General features: G+C 41.9%; 1 protein-coding gene across 7 annotated transcripts in view; it reads right to left on the reverse strand.

Moving 5' to 3' along the window:
• The window catches only part of ABLIM1 (actin binding LIM protein 1), a 175,255-nt gene that overhangs the window by 55,565 nt on the left and 104,972 nt on the right, over positions 1-14,718 (reverse strand). For all 7 annotated transcript variants that reach the window (XM_090145541.1, XM_090145540.1, XM_090145539.1 and 4 more), the window contains exons 5-6: positions 10,926-11,052; positions 9,856-9,949 (exon numbers count right to left, since the gene is read on the reverse strand). In XM_090145541.1, coding sequence (XP_090001667.1) covers positions 9,856-9,949; positions 10,926-11,052 — 221 coding nt within the window. The remainder of the gene's footprint in view (positions 1-9,855; positions 9,950-10,925; positions 11,053-14,718) is intronic.

Raw genomic sequence — 14,718 nt, forward strand, 5'->3', positions numbered from 1 at the left:
CCATTACAGAGGCTGCTTATAGGGAGCACAGGTTCAGACCAGACCAGCAGAATACTTACAGTCAGAGCTAAGGTCACACCAGAGAAATTTCTAATAGAGTTAAGTCAGTTTGCACTGAAAATTTACTTCTCCAGCTGCCTCAGCAAAGCAGCAACACTCCCAGACAGCAGGAGCTCCGCCACGAGAAGCCAGCTTCTGCTGATGTGGTTTGTGGCTCAGCAGCCAGTCCAAACTCAGGAGCAGAAGTTTGGGGCAAGGTGAGTTGCATCAGGAGCTGAACTGCTGCTGAGGCTGCACCAGGGGCTCTGCAGAACGGGCCTGGCTGGGAGAACAGTCCTGCGCAGGGCTTAGCAAAACTCCTGCCAGCCTGCTCTGTGGACAAGTGCAAAGCGCTTCATGTTGATGGAGCACGTGAGAGTGTGAGATGGGGCAACTCACCATGGATCAAAATTATCACTTGCAGCAGAACCAAACGAAGAACTTCATTCTCAGAGTCCTACACAACCATTGAGCAGCACGCTACTACACCCAATAACTGTAGATGACTTTCTTGTTAATTTAATACAAAAACGTCTTTCCAGTTTTCTGTCGGTAGGTCGCTGGGGAGCCATACAAGCTCTGGCATGCAATTCAGCCAAGCCTTCTCTCTGCTCTGATGTCTGCATTCAGTTCAGAGGGAGTGTCCCCAAAAAAAACCAGAGAAATAAAAGTTGGAAGGCCAAAGGAGGGGGAAAAGAAATTAAACATGAGGTCACACACAGTACATCAATAGAAAATAACAAGAGAACATAAAACAAAGATAGCCTGTAAGAAACTAAGTGGAAATAAAGCACTCGACATGCTCTTGTTTGTACCTGGTAGATTTCCTGATTATTCTAACAGGAAAATATATGAGGACTGAATGGAATAAGGAATTTTTTTTTTTCTTTTGGGGACTACAGTCTGCTTTTGTAGCCAAATGATCCCAGGTGGCACTGCCAGTGGAGCATTCTGGCCCTGCAGTGCTATAAGAAGTATTAAAAAGTGCTTTATCCTAGGTTAACTGCAATGTTACCTGCTACATGTGCAAGCATACTTCTGAATCTTAGTTGGCATGAACAACACAGCAGTGTATCCTTGTCAGAGCCAAGATATGGGCATTTTACTCCCTACATTGTTTCCTTCACTCCCATATCAACCCAAGGTTACCAGTTCCTACAGGAAAACTATTCCAACAAAATAATCATGACAGAGCATATTAATATGGTAATGAACAGGACATAAAGTAAAAAGGGATACCATTCAAATTTCAGTTGAGTATAGCATCTCCAAAACTGCTCCATAAGCAGCAGTTCAAGCAGACTCCTCAGCAGCACCTTTGAAGTTCTTGCTGCCCCTGTTCTTACTCTCCTCACTGCTCAGAAAAAAACAGTTTTCATCCAGGACATAACGACTTCACAGGAACAGATCCATCTATACATGTAACAAATCTCTCTCTCCAAATCCTACATGTAAAAATCAAATGCTTAACATTTTGACTCACACCCATGTGCAATTAAATCCTATTGATTTTATGCTCCAGGTGATCACCAAAGCACCTGTTCAGTAGAGACAGTCAGGTGTTCATTCTCCAGACTTCAAAGTCCGTATTTATTTATTATTTTTATGAAGGAATTATCCAGACACAGCAAACAGGAGAGAGAACTGATCCTCACAGAGGGGACACAAAGCGCAATACCTGGTTGGAGCCAGTTACAAATGTGTGACAATCACAGACTTGCCCCAACAGGCTCTTCCTTACCTCTCCAATTTCAAACCTGTTCCTGCTGCATTCTTCCCACCAATTACTTTTTACTGGGGACAGGTGTATGTCCTATCCTGCTCTTCTACAAGTCAGCAGCAAACTCCCCACCAAACGCAGAACTTAAAAATGAAAGTCCACAATCCTGCAAAAATCTTTCATTGTGATCTCAGTTAAGGAAAAGCAAAAATTAAACTGGCCAAAGTAACTTCAAAATAGGAAGGCTGTGGATGCCCCATCCCTGGAGGCATTCAAGGCCAGGCTGGATGTGGCTCTGGACAGCCTGGTCTGGTGGTTGTGACCCTGCACATAGCAGGAGGGTTGAAACTAGATGGTCACTGTGGTCCTTTTCAACCCAGGCCATTCTATGATTAATAAAGCAATACATGTTACATCTTCCCTACAACAGGGAAATCTACCTGACTTAAGTACCTGCTGTATGCTGCTACAATGCAAGCAATAGTTACATTTCACAAAGGTAGCATTTGGTTGCAAGGAACTTTATACTCATAAATTAACCTAATGAAATATCTTTCTAAGGATTTTGATCAGCTTGCTAAAGCTTTCAGTGGTGCACGAAGCACCCTAAAGAATGTTTAACTAAAACAAAAAGGAGAAAGCTATTGTCCTAGGCAAAACATATCTTAGTCAGCAAAACTGTACTCAAGAAAGCAATAAATCATATTTTTATAAGCACCTGCAAGACTTCACAAATCCCTTTGTGGCAATAAGGAAGTTTTAATTGGTAATTTCTTAATTTCTTCAAATTACTTGTTGCAACTTGCTGCTCTTATTCACTGCCTCTTAACATCCCTCCCTTTTCTATTGATGTCTGAATTGACTAAAGGATGGTTTCAACACTGCTGCTGGGAAGTTAATGCCTTGTGATGGTAACGCCAGCAACTCAGCTTCTGTCAAAGCTCCATCAACTTCAGATAATCTCTTTTGCTATCTTTCTATGCCAAGCCTTTTCCAAATACAGGTATCCCTCCTGCCAAGTTTGATCGTTCAAGTTTCGAAAAGCAAAACCATCAAAATCCTGTTTGAAAGAGTTTTACATCAATCAACTTTGGTCATTCTTCTGGAAGTATATTAACTGCAGATTTCTGACTCTGTGCATCGTGTTGTGTCCTATGCAATTACATAAGCACATTTTTCATCAGGGAAACATAGGTTGAATTAAATCTATGCTGCTACTCAGCAGCACAGACGAGCTGCCCTGAACCACATACTCAGATCCCTGGGTTATTATTAAACTTTTCACTTCCCTATTTCTATGCAAACAAACACACATCAAAAACAAAACGAGCATCACCAATGTTTGACATTAACTGATAAAACACGTTTCTAAGCTCAAAGGCAGGGAAACTGGAAACAAACTAACTGCATTGCTATGCAGCAATTCTCCAGAAGTAATCAGAAGATCCAACATACTATATTAAGAAATATTTGAGATAAAGCAGCGTATTGTTCCTCCATGCATCTGCACTCAGCTGCATTCAGAAACAGCTCTGTACTGTGCTCATCTATCCCCGGCAGTTTAGAAAAACGTTAGCTACACTTTCCACGTAAAACATGAGATTACACACAGCCTGTAAAAGCAATTCTGCTGGAGCACGGGAATAACAGCACAAACATTCTCCTCTGATAGCACTGACAAGCTATTCAGTCGCATCACAAAGCTGCCTCCCTTCCCCAAAAATAAAACCTATTTCCTTCTAGTTCAGACCCAGATTCACAGGAAGACATTTACCTTTTGAGAACTGCTCAGTGCGACTCCATGTCTCCTCACCACAGGCAGCCTCCCCACAGCTCTGCCAGCAGGACCCCAGGCGAGGCACAGACAGCCCCCAGCCCCAGCAGCTGCGTGCTGTGACAGAGCTCGGCCAGCCCACTGTGAGGGAAGGAAAAGGGGAAGGATCCCGGCCCAGGCAGGGGCAGGACCGTTTCTCATCGCTGCTGTGTCACTGCTTAATGCTGATAGAGCTCCCAGTGTTCTTCTTCCCTCAGGGACAGGTGTCCATTGAGTGTGAAACCGGCGCTTTCTGGCTCTGGAAGTTATTAAGTGGTACTTTCACAGCTTCTGAAGAATTTATGCAGCCCTCCTGGGTGTTAGTCTAGTTTGGTCAGAAATATTTAGTTACACTGAGACTGTGTTCTGGTTCAGGTCAATGCAGGAAACTGCTGCTCTCCCTGCACATATATCCCCCTGCACTCATAGAGAAACCTTCAGTCTCATGCTGTAACTCTGATCAATGTGCAGTGGGCCCTGCAAGCCGACCTATCTGACCTCTTATCAGGTATTTACCAGCATCTAAAGCCCTGTGTGTACTGCGCTGTGTGCTGTATGTACCTGCTGCCCATGGCAGCAAACGCAGAGCAAACAATGGCAGCATGTGCTGCTGCTGCTGCTTTCTCAGCACGTACCTGGGGATGTATAACCAACACATTCATGTTTTCCCATTCATTTTAAGAGCAGTAAAACCAAACACAAAGTAAATCACAGAACTATCAAGGCATGCACTGTGTGCCTCCACTTCTTCTCATGTGCTGTGCAGCCTCCTGCTGCTGCATTTTTATGCTGTGGGAAGGTGATAGCACTGACTGGGAGCCACAGTTGAGAGCAAATTCTCTCCTAAGCCTACAAGGTGTGTGGTGATATGAAAGCAGAGCACTAATACACTGTTCAGCAATCTTCCTCATAACCACTTTAATGCACAACCAGAACAGAACCCTTGTGGACCCACCACACCAGCCTTTGCTCTACATTGCTTCCTTTATAAAAGCTCTTTAACATTTTAAATCACCCTGACCTGATTAGAACAGATTGAATAACCAGAACCTGGTAAATGACACATTTTGTGATACTCCTGAATAACTGCTAAGAAAGCAGCATTGTTCAACATTCAATTCAGCTGAAGAATTTGTTTGCCTTTCACTAAACATTTCTAAATGGAATTAAAACACATCTATGTTTGTTTTAAGAGATTCTCTACGTGGTTCCTCAAGAGGTGTAAGAATGCAGGACCAGACACAGGAATGCACTGCAGCACTGAACTACAACCTGTACAGCATGGATCTCTGCAAGACAAAAATGATGATTTCATGTGAGCTTCTAAATCTAGACCTGAAATCAACACTTGAACAAACGTACAAGCTTCTCTGGCTCACATTTTTTGCCTTTAAATACGGATTCAGTTTCCTTATACAACCATAGCAGCCTTTTCTCTCTCTTCTTGTTTTTAAATTATTATTAATTTCTAATTAGCATCTCTGAATTACATGCAGTGCAGATTAAACATCTTTAAATTCTGGCACATTAAAGCAACAGCATCTAGAAGTACTAAACTTCCTTCGTGATAAATGCTACCTCTTAAATATACTCAATCTCTTTTTAATAAGAGGAAGTTCAGCATAAATAACTGTATTGAAATACACAGAACTTGACCGTGTAGGGTGAAGTCAAAGGAGACTTCTGGTTCCCTGGCATTTCTCTTTTCAGGGCCATCTGTTTAAATGGCATCACGCCACTGCTTACAAGGTGGCATGCAAGTTTCAGCAGGGCTCAGGAAACAGCCCACCAGAACAGGAACTCAAGCCATGCATTGCCAGGAAAAATCACGAAATGGTTTTATTTTTGCTAATGAATAACAAGCGAGTAGCATTAAAAAAACAAATGGGTAGAGTAGCCAGATGGCTGTAGGATTTGACAGTAGATATAGCAGTTCTATATATCTTGATCTCTAGATCATGAAATCAAACACATAGCGTTTACAGCAAAAAACAACAACAGTACTATAAAAAAAAAACCCTCACAAAAGAAAACTGGTGAAAATCCACACACCTGACTCTCATTTTCAGGCTTTGTTTGATTTCATGTACGTTATTCACCGGTTTTTGCCTTGTCGTCTTTCTGCAGAATTAAAAGGAGCTTAGGAACTACTTAGCAGCTTCATAAAACACTTTAGGTAAGCCCAAATGATACGCATGAATATAGGCATGATCCATTCTGAAGTCAATGGAAAGCTTCTCAGTGATTTAACTTGATTTTAAATCAAGCCCTGGAGGAATAATTATATCGCGTATGATAAACACATTAGACAAAAATGATTTAAGCCGGTGTCTTTAAAATAGCTAAATACGTGCAGAACTTCACACGTCTACACAGAGATTTGTAGGATTAGGATCAGATGGGCATCTTTCAATCGGCAAGCCTTGAAGCTATGAAAACAAAAGCATAGTGGAAGGTGTAATGATAGTGAGGGCCGCCTTTAATGCCATTATTGTTTGACAATAAATGTGTTTCACTGTACTTAAAAGGAAATCAGTAATTTTTCCACAAATGAAGGTTTCTTTCTGCTGGAAAACCCAAGGAAGAACACTGATCTCTGTTGCCTTGACAACGGAATCCTGAAATACTCAAGTATTAAAGTATCTGTACTCTAAAGAAAGTTGCAACACCGATTTCTCATCAGAGAAATTCTCATCACGTTTATTGTGGTAGTACACACATCTATTATTTGTATATGTATATATGTGGTAGACTCATCTATTATTTGCAGCTATGTGTCACAGGAAGTTATGCACAAGATAACATGACAAATATCTGATTTGACTTAAATGTACAGTATATTTTTTTACAGCTATTGAAATTTGTCAGAATTAGTTAGAAAAAAAGGAATTTCCTGCACGATACATGGATGAAAGCAAAAAAAAAAAAAAAAAAAAAAAAAAAAAGACAGTTTTTCTAGCAATGGACTTTAAAACTGAGCAAATATATTATTTTTACAGAATGGCTGGAGAAACTGTCCTCTCAAGGCCTGAACTCAAACCTGAGGCACTGGAACAGGCTGATCAGAGAAGTTGTGGATGCTGAACCCATGGAGGTGCTCAAGGCCAGGTGAAATGGGGCTCTGGGCCCTGATCTGGTGGGTGGCAACCAGCCCATGGCAGCAGGCTGGAACTGAACATGATTTAAGATCCCTTCCAGCCTAAGGAATTCTACGTCCTATGAAACATCTGCTATTCCAACCCAGTTTGCTGACAGTGCCCTCTGCGGGATGAGGTCTCTTTGGCTCACATCATAATCATCAGTGGTTGTCTCCCTTGCTGACTGCTCAGTGTAGAAGTTTGAAGGCGTGATTTTTCAGAGGTGCTAAGCATCAATGAGGGACAGAAGCAACCAGGAGCTGCAAGTCTGAAATGCTGCACAGCATCTCAATTTTTCCTTACCAATTTTTAACTCTTACTCAAGAAGCAGATAGCATCAGCCTCCACAAAGAAAGCTCAGTTTCATGTTCCTTTTTTTTTGTTTGTTTGTTTTTTGTTTTCCTGCTTTTTTTACAAACTTGCCATTTAGGAAAACCAGCATGCTGCTGATTGCTTCTAATCCATGGGAGGGAAGTGTCTGCATATAACGTGCCACATACCTCCCCCTCCAATCTGCAAATAATCCCTTCAGATGAAGATCATGAAATAGTATATATTGCTCCTGACAGAACAAATATTTAATTGACAAGCAGCCCGGGCTGCTTCTGATCTCTCATCTCCTTTGTTACCAGAGGATTTATGTCGTGCACTGACCCCATCCTCTACACTACCTTTTCTGCTCAGTGGGACACATATGCTGACATATGATTTTCTCACTTAAAATTTCCACTTACTATGCCTTTAGTCTAATTTAAAGGCTTCAGTACTGCCCCTTTGAAAATGTGATATTCAACAGTGTAAAAGACTTCTAAGGAGGAGTAAATAACTAGTCTATAGTTCCATTAATGCATTATTGAACATCAGTCATATCTTCTGAGCATCTTTTCAAGTGCAGCTTAATGAAAAAAAAGTGCTGAAATGTCTCTCTTGCACCTGCATTCCCAGACGATACCAGGAGATTTGTATTCACGGATTATCCATGCTGCTAACAGTTAAATCAATGTCCAAATGGCCTTTCTGACTACAAAATACTAAAATTTTTTGTGAAAGTTTCTAAGAACTTGCCCAGTCTACACCTGCCACATAGCAGTCAGCTTCAAACATCATTTAAACATATCAGGAAACAGTTGTGTTATATGAGTAAGTCAAATTCTACAGGCTTTATTGTTTGGTCTTCCTTGCATATTGAGAACTACTGCTGCCCTCTACTGTATTCTTGTGGGCTGTGCCTCAGATAATCACCACAAATGGTAAGACTATAATTTCTGCTTGAACCACAACTTAAGATGATTACATGATTAATATTTCCATATATTTGTAACGTCAAAGGGTCTGTTTCTAATTCATGAATAAATTCTGATTCTCCAGAGGCTAAATCAAATGGAAAATTCTTTACCTATTTTCTCTAATTTTGACCCTTACATAAGGTTAGATGCCTTTTCCATCACTTGCATTTCAGCAAAATATTGTCATTCTTCTTATAATAAACAGCGATTAGAAGAGAAAAAGAGAGAGAAACCAACTTTGGGCCCAAACAACTGCATCAAGGTTCTGTATGGGACACAAAGTCTCTGTTAACCTGAACTTTAGTGCAGGTTATGATGGACAGCCAAGTCTTAGTTCAGTTAAACTAATCTTTTCCCATCTTCATCTCATTCAGCTCTGAAAGGCTATAGCTCAAGATCCTTTCAGAAAGCTAGGTTTCTTTCTCATTGATACTAAAAAGAGCAACAGGAATGCAACTTTTCTATATTCACATCCACGCCACAAAAGGCTCCAAACCTGGCTCATTTCTTCACAGCTCTCCACAGACTCAGAGAACCTTCCCTTTTATTATTTTCATCTCCATGCTTCTAAGTAGACAGCACTGCTTTGAGCAACAGATTGGATAAGTTCCGAGTAATACAATAACAGCAGGAATAGCATCTGAGGTTATTTTAGAATTATTTTTTGCTTCCCAGTCTCACAAATCTAATTACTTCTCTCCAGCAGTGCCTCCCACTCCAACTACACTGTCACCAATTCATAATACTAAACTGAAAAACTCATCAGTAGATGGGAATAGATAAGCAGATGGTAGTAGACCTCCAGATAAAAGCCAGAGACGCGGCCTTTCTACTCAAGGGAAAGCTCAGACTGTTCTCATTACTCAACTGTGCGAGTCTACAAGAATTAGGTACATGTTGCAAAGGAGGCAGGCTGAGAGCATGGCTAACTGAAAAACTGTATTCCCTCTCAGTGGAAGCAGGGACAGCTGCACTGGGTGCTCCATGCTCTCAGAGTTTCATTTGGGGGCAGTCAGACCAATTAATATTCTGAAATCTCCTAGAAAGTCAAGCTGTTACCACTCCACAACAAAACTGAAACTTCTTTGATGAGGGCTGATACAGTCTTGCATTTCTAGCAGACAAAGACAAGAGCCTGCAATACACCCTCAAGAACAAATTACAGCTGCTTTTATTACAGTAACTCTTTCAGGACTATTTTCCAGTGTTCCCTAAAAAAATATACCCAGTTTCTTGTTCAAAAAAAATACACCTGTAACTGAAGTTCTTCCTATTTCTCACACTTCTTCAACTTATTTTATTATGTAAAGGGGATTGTGTTTATGTGCACATGGGGTATTTATTTTTACCCCAGGGAGGGCTGAGTATTAAACATCACTAAAGTAAACTAAGCTATACAAGCCCAGCTCCAGACCTAAGCCTGAAGGTCAGGTTCTTTCCATTGAACATGCTATCCCTTGTGGAGAGGAGGCAACAGTTTTGCTTCCCTTATCTCAGTGATAATAGCACAAGGAAAAACCCCTGCATTTTTGTCCATTAAACATTTTTGTGATGACATGAAGGGATCCATGCATAGTTCAAGGATTCCACCTCACAAGGACTAGTCACAGCCATGGGAGATAGTAGTGACAACATAAAATGTACAACTTTAAAAGTGATTTGGCCAGATGCAAAGAGAACACTGATGTCTCCAACTAGAAGTCAACAAAAGATATATAAAAATATTTCTGAAAGTGAGTACCTTTACTCTAAAATCAAGACTAAACCTTTCCTAGGAGAAGTTTTTGCATTCTTTGTGGTTGTGAGAAGACACAATGGGATGTGGCCCAAATCTTAAACTCCAGTTTACAAGGCACTTACCTCTAGTACTTTCCCAGTAATGAATTGGTGACATGCTTCACACTTAACTCCAAAAAGAACCTGATAGTCCTTTTCACAATAAGGAGCACCATCTCTGAAAAAGAAAAACCACAAAGTATAAACCACTTTTAATAAACAGGTTACAGCATGACTTAGTTTCTTGCCTTGTCTTCATTGGCATTCTTACAAACTGCAATAGCCAAATAGGAAAGATTTCAAAAGATGTATGTTGTAGTAAAAGAAGGAAGAAAAAAAAAAATCATTCACATCTTAGATTTATAACTATCCCTTAAGTTTCCACCTGAGAAAGACAAAGCACAAACCACTGAAGTAAATTTCGTTCTTAAGAACAGTCTTTCTAAATCATAAATGGCCAAGGTTGAAAAGGACCATAATGATCACCAAATTAAAATCTCCCTGCCATGGGCAGAGTAGCCAACCATCAGACCAGGCTGCTCAGAGCCACATCCAGCCTGGCCTTGAATGCCTTCAGGAATGGGGCATCCACAACCTCTCCGGGCAACCTGTTCCAACCTACAGACAGCTACAGGTGGTACAATTCCAAAGACATCTGTGGAACTGCCTATGGGGATGAGTGGAAACCATTCAAAGAAATCTGGTAGTGTGCAAAGAAAATAAGCAGTTGCTTATTTGTGTTGAGAAACAGTGCCAGGTCAATCACATCATCATATTTACTCTCTTCCAAGCAAAAGAAAACAGTGGGCAGGTTCCTACCTTCTTTCTCAACATCAAAGTTGAAAAGTAAAATAGCACAAAGCAAATCCAACTAACACAGAAAACACATGTAAGAGTTTCCTCAACCCTTTATGGCAATGTGGAGATACACTCCCTTCCGTACTTGTGTTAAATACAGAATATCACCACCTTTCAGTTATTCTTTCCAGTATACCTCCTGTCTCCAGCTTAGCTCTAATTAAGAGCAAAGATTTTGGTGAATATGAAAAGTTAATCAAAACTGGATGAAGGGTGAACTTTGCTGGAATCTCTTTCCCTCCGGTAACAAGAACTCATGCCAAGAGTGCAGGAGAGATGCAGAGGCTACTACTTACTTGCTGATGTATTCTCCAGTCAGGACCTTCCCACACGCCTTGCACTTAAAGCACCCCAGGTGCCACTGCTTATCGAGAGCTAGCAATGCTTGTCCATTTTTTATGTCTCTTCCACAGCCAGCACAATCTGCAAATAAACAAACAATTGCATTTGTTGTCAGTTATCTGGTTCATTGATCTTCATTAACCACAGTTGCTACAGTTGTAAGCAAAGAGGAAAATTACATGGCTATGCAAACATCTTCCTCTCCTCAGAGACTCCCAGGTCTTATGGGACAGACAGTCAGCATAGGACAGAAAGTCTCTCTTCTGTTTTTCATGCTGTGTTTCAATGACTGCCAGGTGCAAACCTCAGATTTTGTTGGGAAGCAGCTACATAAACCACCACTCAGAAAAATACCTTCTAGAGGAATCAGTTTTCCTCAGATCCAGACTGCTTCAGTGGTGCTGGGAAGGGAGCCCTGCACTCCCCATCGGGTGGCAGCAAAGCCCACATGTCCATCCCAACAGTGAGTGGTGGCACATCCCAGACAGGGAAGAGGCAGAGTGTTTTTTAGCAAGGGACTGAGGTGAGGGTGATAGCAGTATGAACGCACTAAATGCTGTATGACAGGGCATATTGTGATCCACTAGCAGGTGTGGAAAACAGCAGCTCTCATAGTCTTTAATAAGCACGAGGACTCTCACTCAGGGACCTGGCAGTCACAACTCAGTTTTCTCTGTGATTCAGGAAGACAACTTGTAGGCAGACAGCAAACCTGAAGCCCAGAGCCAGCAAATGCCCTCCATCCCTGAGGATGCCACAATCTCTCACGTCACATCAGAAAGCTGCTTCAGCCCCGAGCTCCCATTCCTCTCCATTCAGATCTAAGATACTCAAGAGATTTCCTGGTCAGATCTGAAGAGACTGATGAGGGAAGCAGAACTGCACTGCAGGCACTGTGCTAGAACTTCTGTGCCTGGCTGCAGGGGATGGAGGGAAGGGAAGGCCTGCAAGAGCAGTGAAGCAGAAAGGGAATGCCCATCAACTGAGACATGCTTGGAAACCACAGAGGAGACAGGCTGGAACAAAGCTTTTTCCTGTATTTTATCATCTCAAAATCAATGTCCCTTTCATGAATGTAACGTTCTCTCCCCATGCCTGAAACACCAACAAATAGCCACAAATCAGGACCAGTTCCAGCTGACTGAACAGGTACAGCCTGGACACCATCTCCTCATGATTTTACAGCCCAGGTAACACCACACCTTGCAAAAGGGTGAGTCTAAGCTTATTATCACAACCGACAGGAAGAGGAACCACTCCTTTTGACACTGAGGGCCACACTTTTGTTTGCTGGATAATGAACAATAAGAGACCTAAGTGTATGATGGGCATTCTTGCTACCAGGTTGCTATTTGCCCATTGTCTATCAGTATTCTTCATCTCCTCAAACCCTTTAAGAAAAAGGGCTCAAGCACCATGATACCTTGTAACAAAGAGCAAATCAGGGATCAATGATATGACTTGAAAAGCAACCAGAAGTGGTCTAATCCCAGGGCTTTGCTTTAGTGGACAAATGTTACAAACTGAAATCATGCAATGACAAGGACTGACAACATATAATGAATCCCTCTGCTCTTACATGCCAGCTCAAGGCTTCATGCCACTGCATATTGACAGCAAGGGCTAGAACAGGTCAGCAAGAAAGGCTCTGAAGTTTGTAGCACAAGGCTAAGGGGGAAGCCAAGTAAACAGCTGTCTGCATGCCCTTGGTACACTAATCTTGCCACAGTTCGGGGAGGATACAACATTACTTCTTGTGGTTCCTTCCAGCTTGAAAACGTGCCATTTATCCATAAACTGTGTCAATAAATAAGAACTTCCCCCTAATCTCAGTGGGTGCTGAACTGCAGCTTTAAACAGCCCTGTTTCACAGCTTCCGAGCACAACTGCCTCTCCCTGCTGTGCCAGCTTCCACATTCCTGACCTACACTCTTGCCAAACTGTGATACATTCCTGCTACAATAATCCCTCCAAAAATCAGCTGTATTTTCCATGCTTTTTTCAGCTTTATCCAAAAAAGCTTTGCAAAGCTGAAATTTCACAGATACGGAACCAAGGAATAGATTTTCAAAGCTCTTTGTTTCACTGAAGTTCTGATGTGGCCAGAATATAAGAACTGCCTTATACCAGGCCTACCCAGCCCGTTATCAGTCTTTACTGGGTGTAAATAGCAGCAACGTGGAGGACAGAAGGATCCATGAACTACCTCTGCCTGTTTATTTGCTTCTTGAAAGCCAGAGGTGGTGTTGCCCGACTGACAGCTCCTACATTCATGTGTGATACCAGGGGCTGGCTGTATGCTTTTACTATTCAATAGCAATAATGACATTTACTTACTCTTGCAAAACACCTTAAGGAACCCAGAAAGAATAAGTGAATATCATTATTTCCAGTTGCTGACATAATGAATGCCTAAAATCAAAGCAAGCAAATTGTGCAGTACTGTCTTATTAGGCTGAAATGGCTTTTAACTAAACCTGATTTTAATTCTCACAGAACAGTATGTGTGTGAGAAGCTAGCAATTATCATCTCCCAAAATAGAGAGCAAATAAAGCAGGGCTAGGCTAAGAAAAGCCCATTTATTAATCCAAATTCTACAAATAAGAGCCATTTATGACCCCGGGCTTGCATGAAGCATATTAAAGCCTTTGGCTGAATGTCATCAGCACAAAACATATGCAGGCAGGGTCTCAGTATCACACTAGGCACAACCTGCATCAGCCTATAACCAGCTTATGCCACAAACAAAAGGGCTGTGAGGTAAGACAACCGTGAGGTTCCACAACCATATGCCAGGCCAAACTTGTACACAAAAAGTCTGAAAACCCTCCCCCAAAATTTTGTGTAATGGTTTCCAGCATGTTCTGTCTCTGGCTTCACACCTGGGTTGAACAGACTGTGCCCCTGTAGCCCCAAGCTCTGCTCAGCTCTCTTTTAGCCATATAACCCACGTTGTTCACTGCTGCCATTCACTGCACAGATACCCATCCAGCTGGGCCAACACAATGCAGAGGAGAGGGGAAGTGCAGGGTACTGCTTAAAATGCTTGAGTGAGCACTTAGGATATAAAGAAAAGCATACCACAAAAGCAATAGGTGGAATTCTGTTTGAGTTGAAGGAATATTTAAGATCAGACAGTCCACAGCACTAATTCTCCTAAGAAATGTAAAGTAACACGTATGCTGATACATGCAGTGGATGCCTGTGGTACCAACAGCTGTGACTCCCTCCCTTTTAGCCTCCACAAGCAATGCCCTCTTGCTCAGATACTGTGCAGAAAAGGTGAATCCACCCTCTCCCATGTGAGCATTAGCTGACAGCATCATTTTTCAGCAAAGCAAAAGCCTCCTGAACAGCTCTCTGCCAGATACAGTGAACATACCTGTTGTGCCTTTCCTGCACTCTGACTAGGCCTGTTCAATCTGAGGAAATGTCCCCACATATTTCAGCGACTACTGCTCTAGAATAAAATAGCTCAGAAGGGTGTCATATTTGATGTGTCCAGATACAAAAGCAAATGACAAGACAGACAAAAGAGCTGTAACTGAACGTGGAGTCAGCCAGCCCAAAAGCAGGGAAAAGTGGGGGGACAGGACAAGGGAAAGCAGCATGACACTAATATTATGTATGATTAAGAACTCCACCCCTCAGTCACCTTAAGCAGCCTCATTAGAAGATGCAAGCCAGGGTGAGCTGCCATCCATGACACCTTGCTTGTGAAGATGCAATGAGAAAATGCATTTCCC

Source organism: Phasianus colchicus, chromosome 8, assembly GCF_987193195.1.
Source record: "Phasianus colchicus chromosome 8, bPhaCol1.hap1.1, whole genome shotgun sequence".
NCBI classification, from domain to species: domain Eukaryota; kingdom Metazoa; phylum Chordata; class Aves; order Galliformes; family Phasianidae; genus Phasianus; species Phasianus colchicus.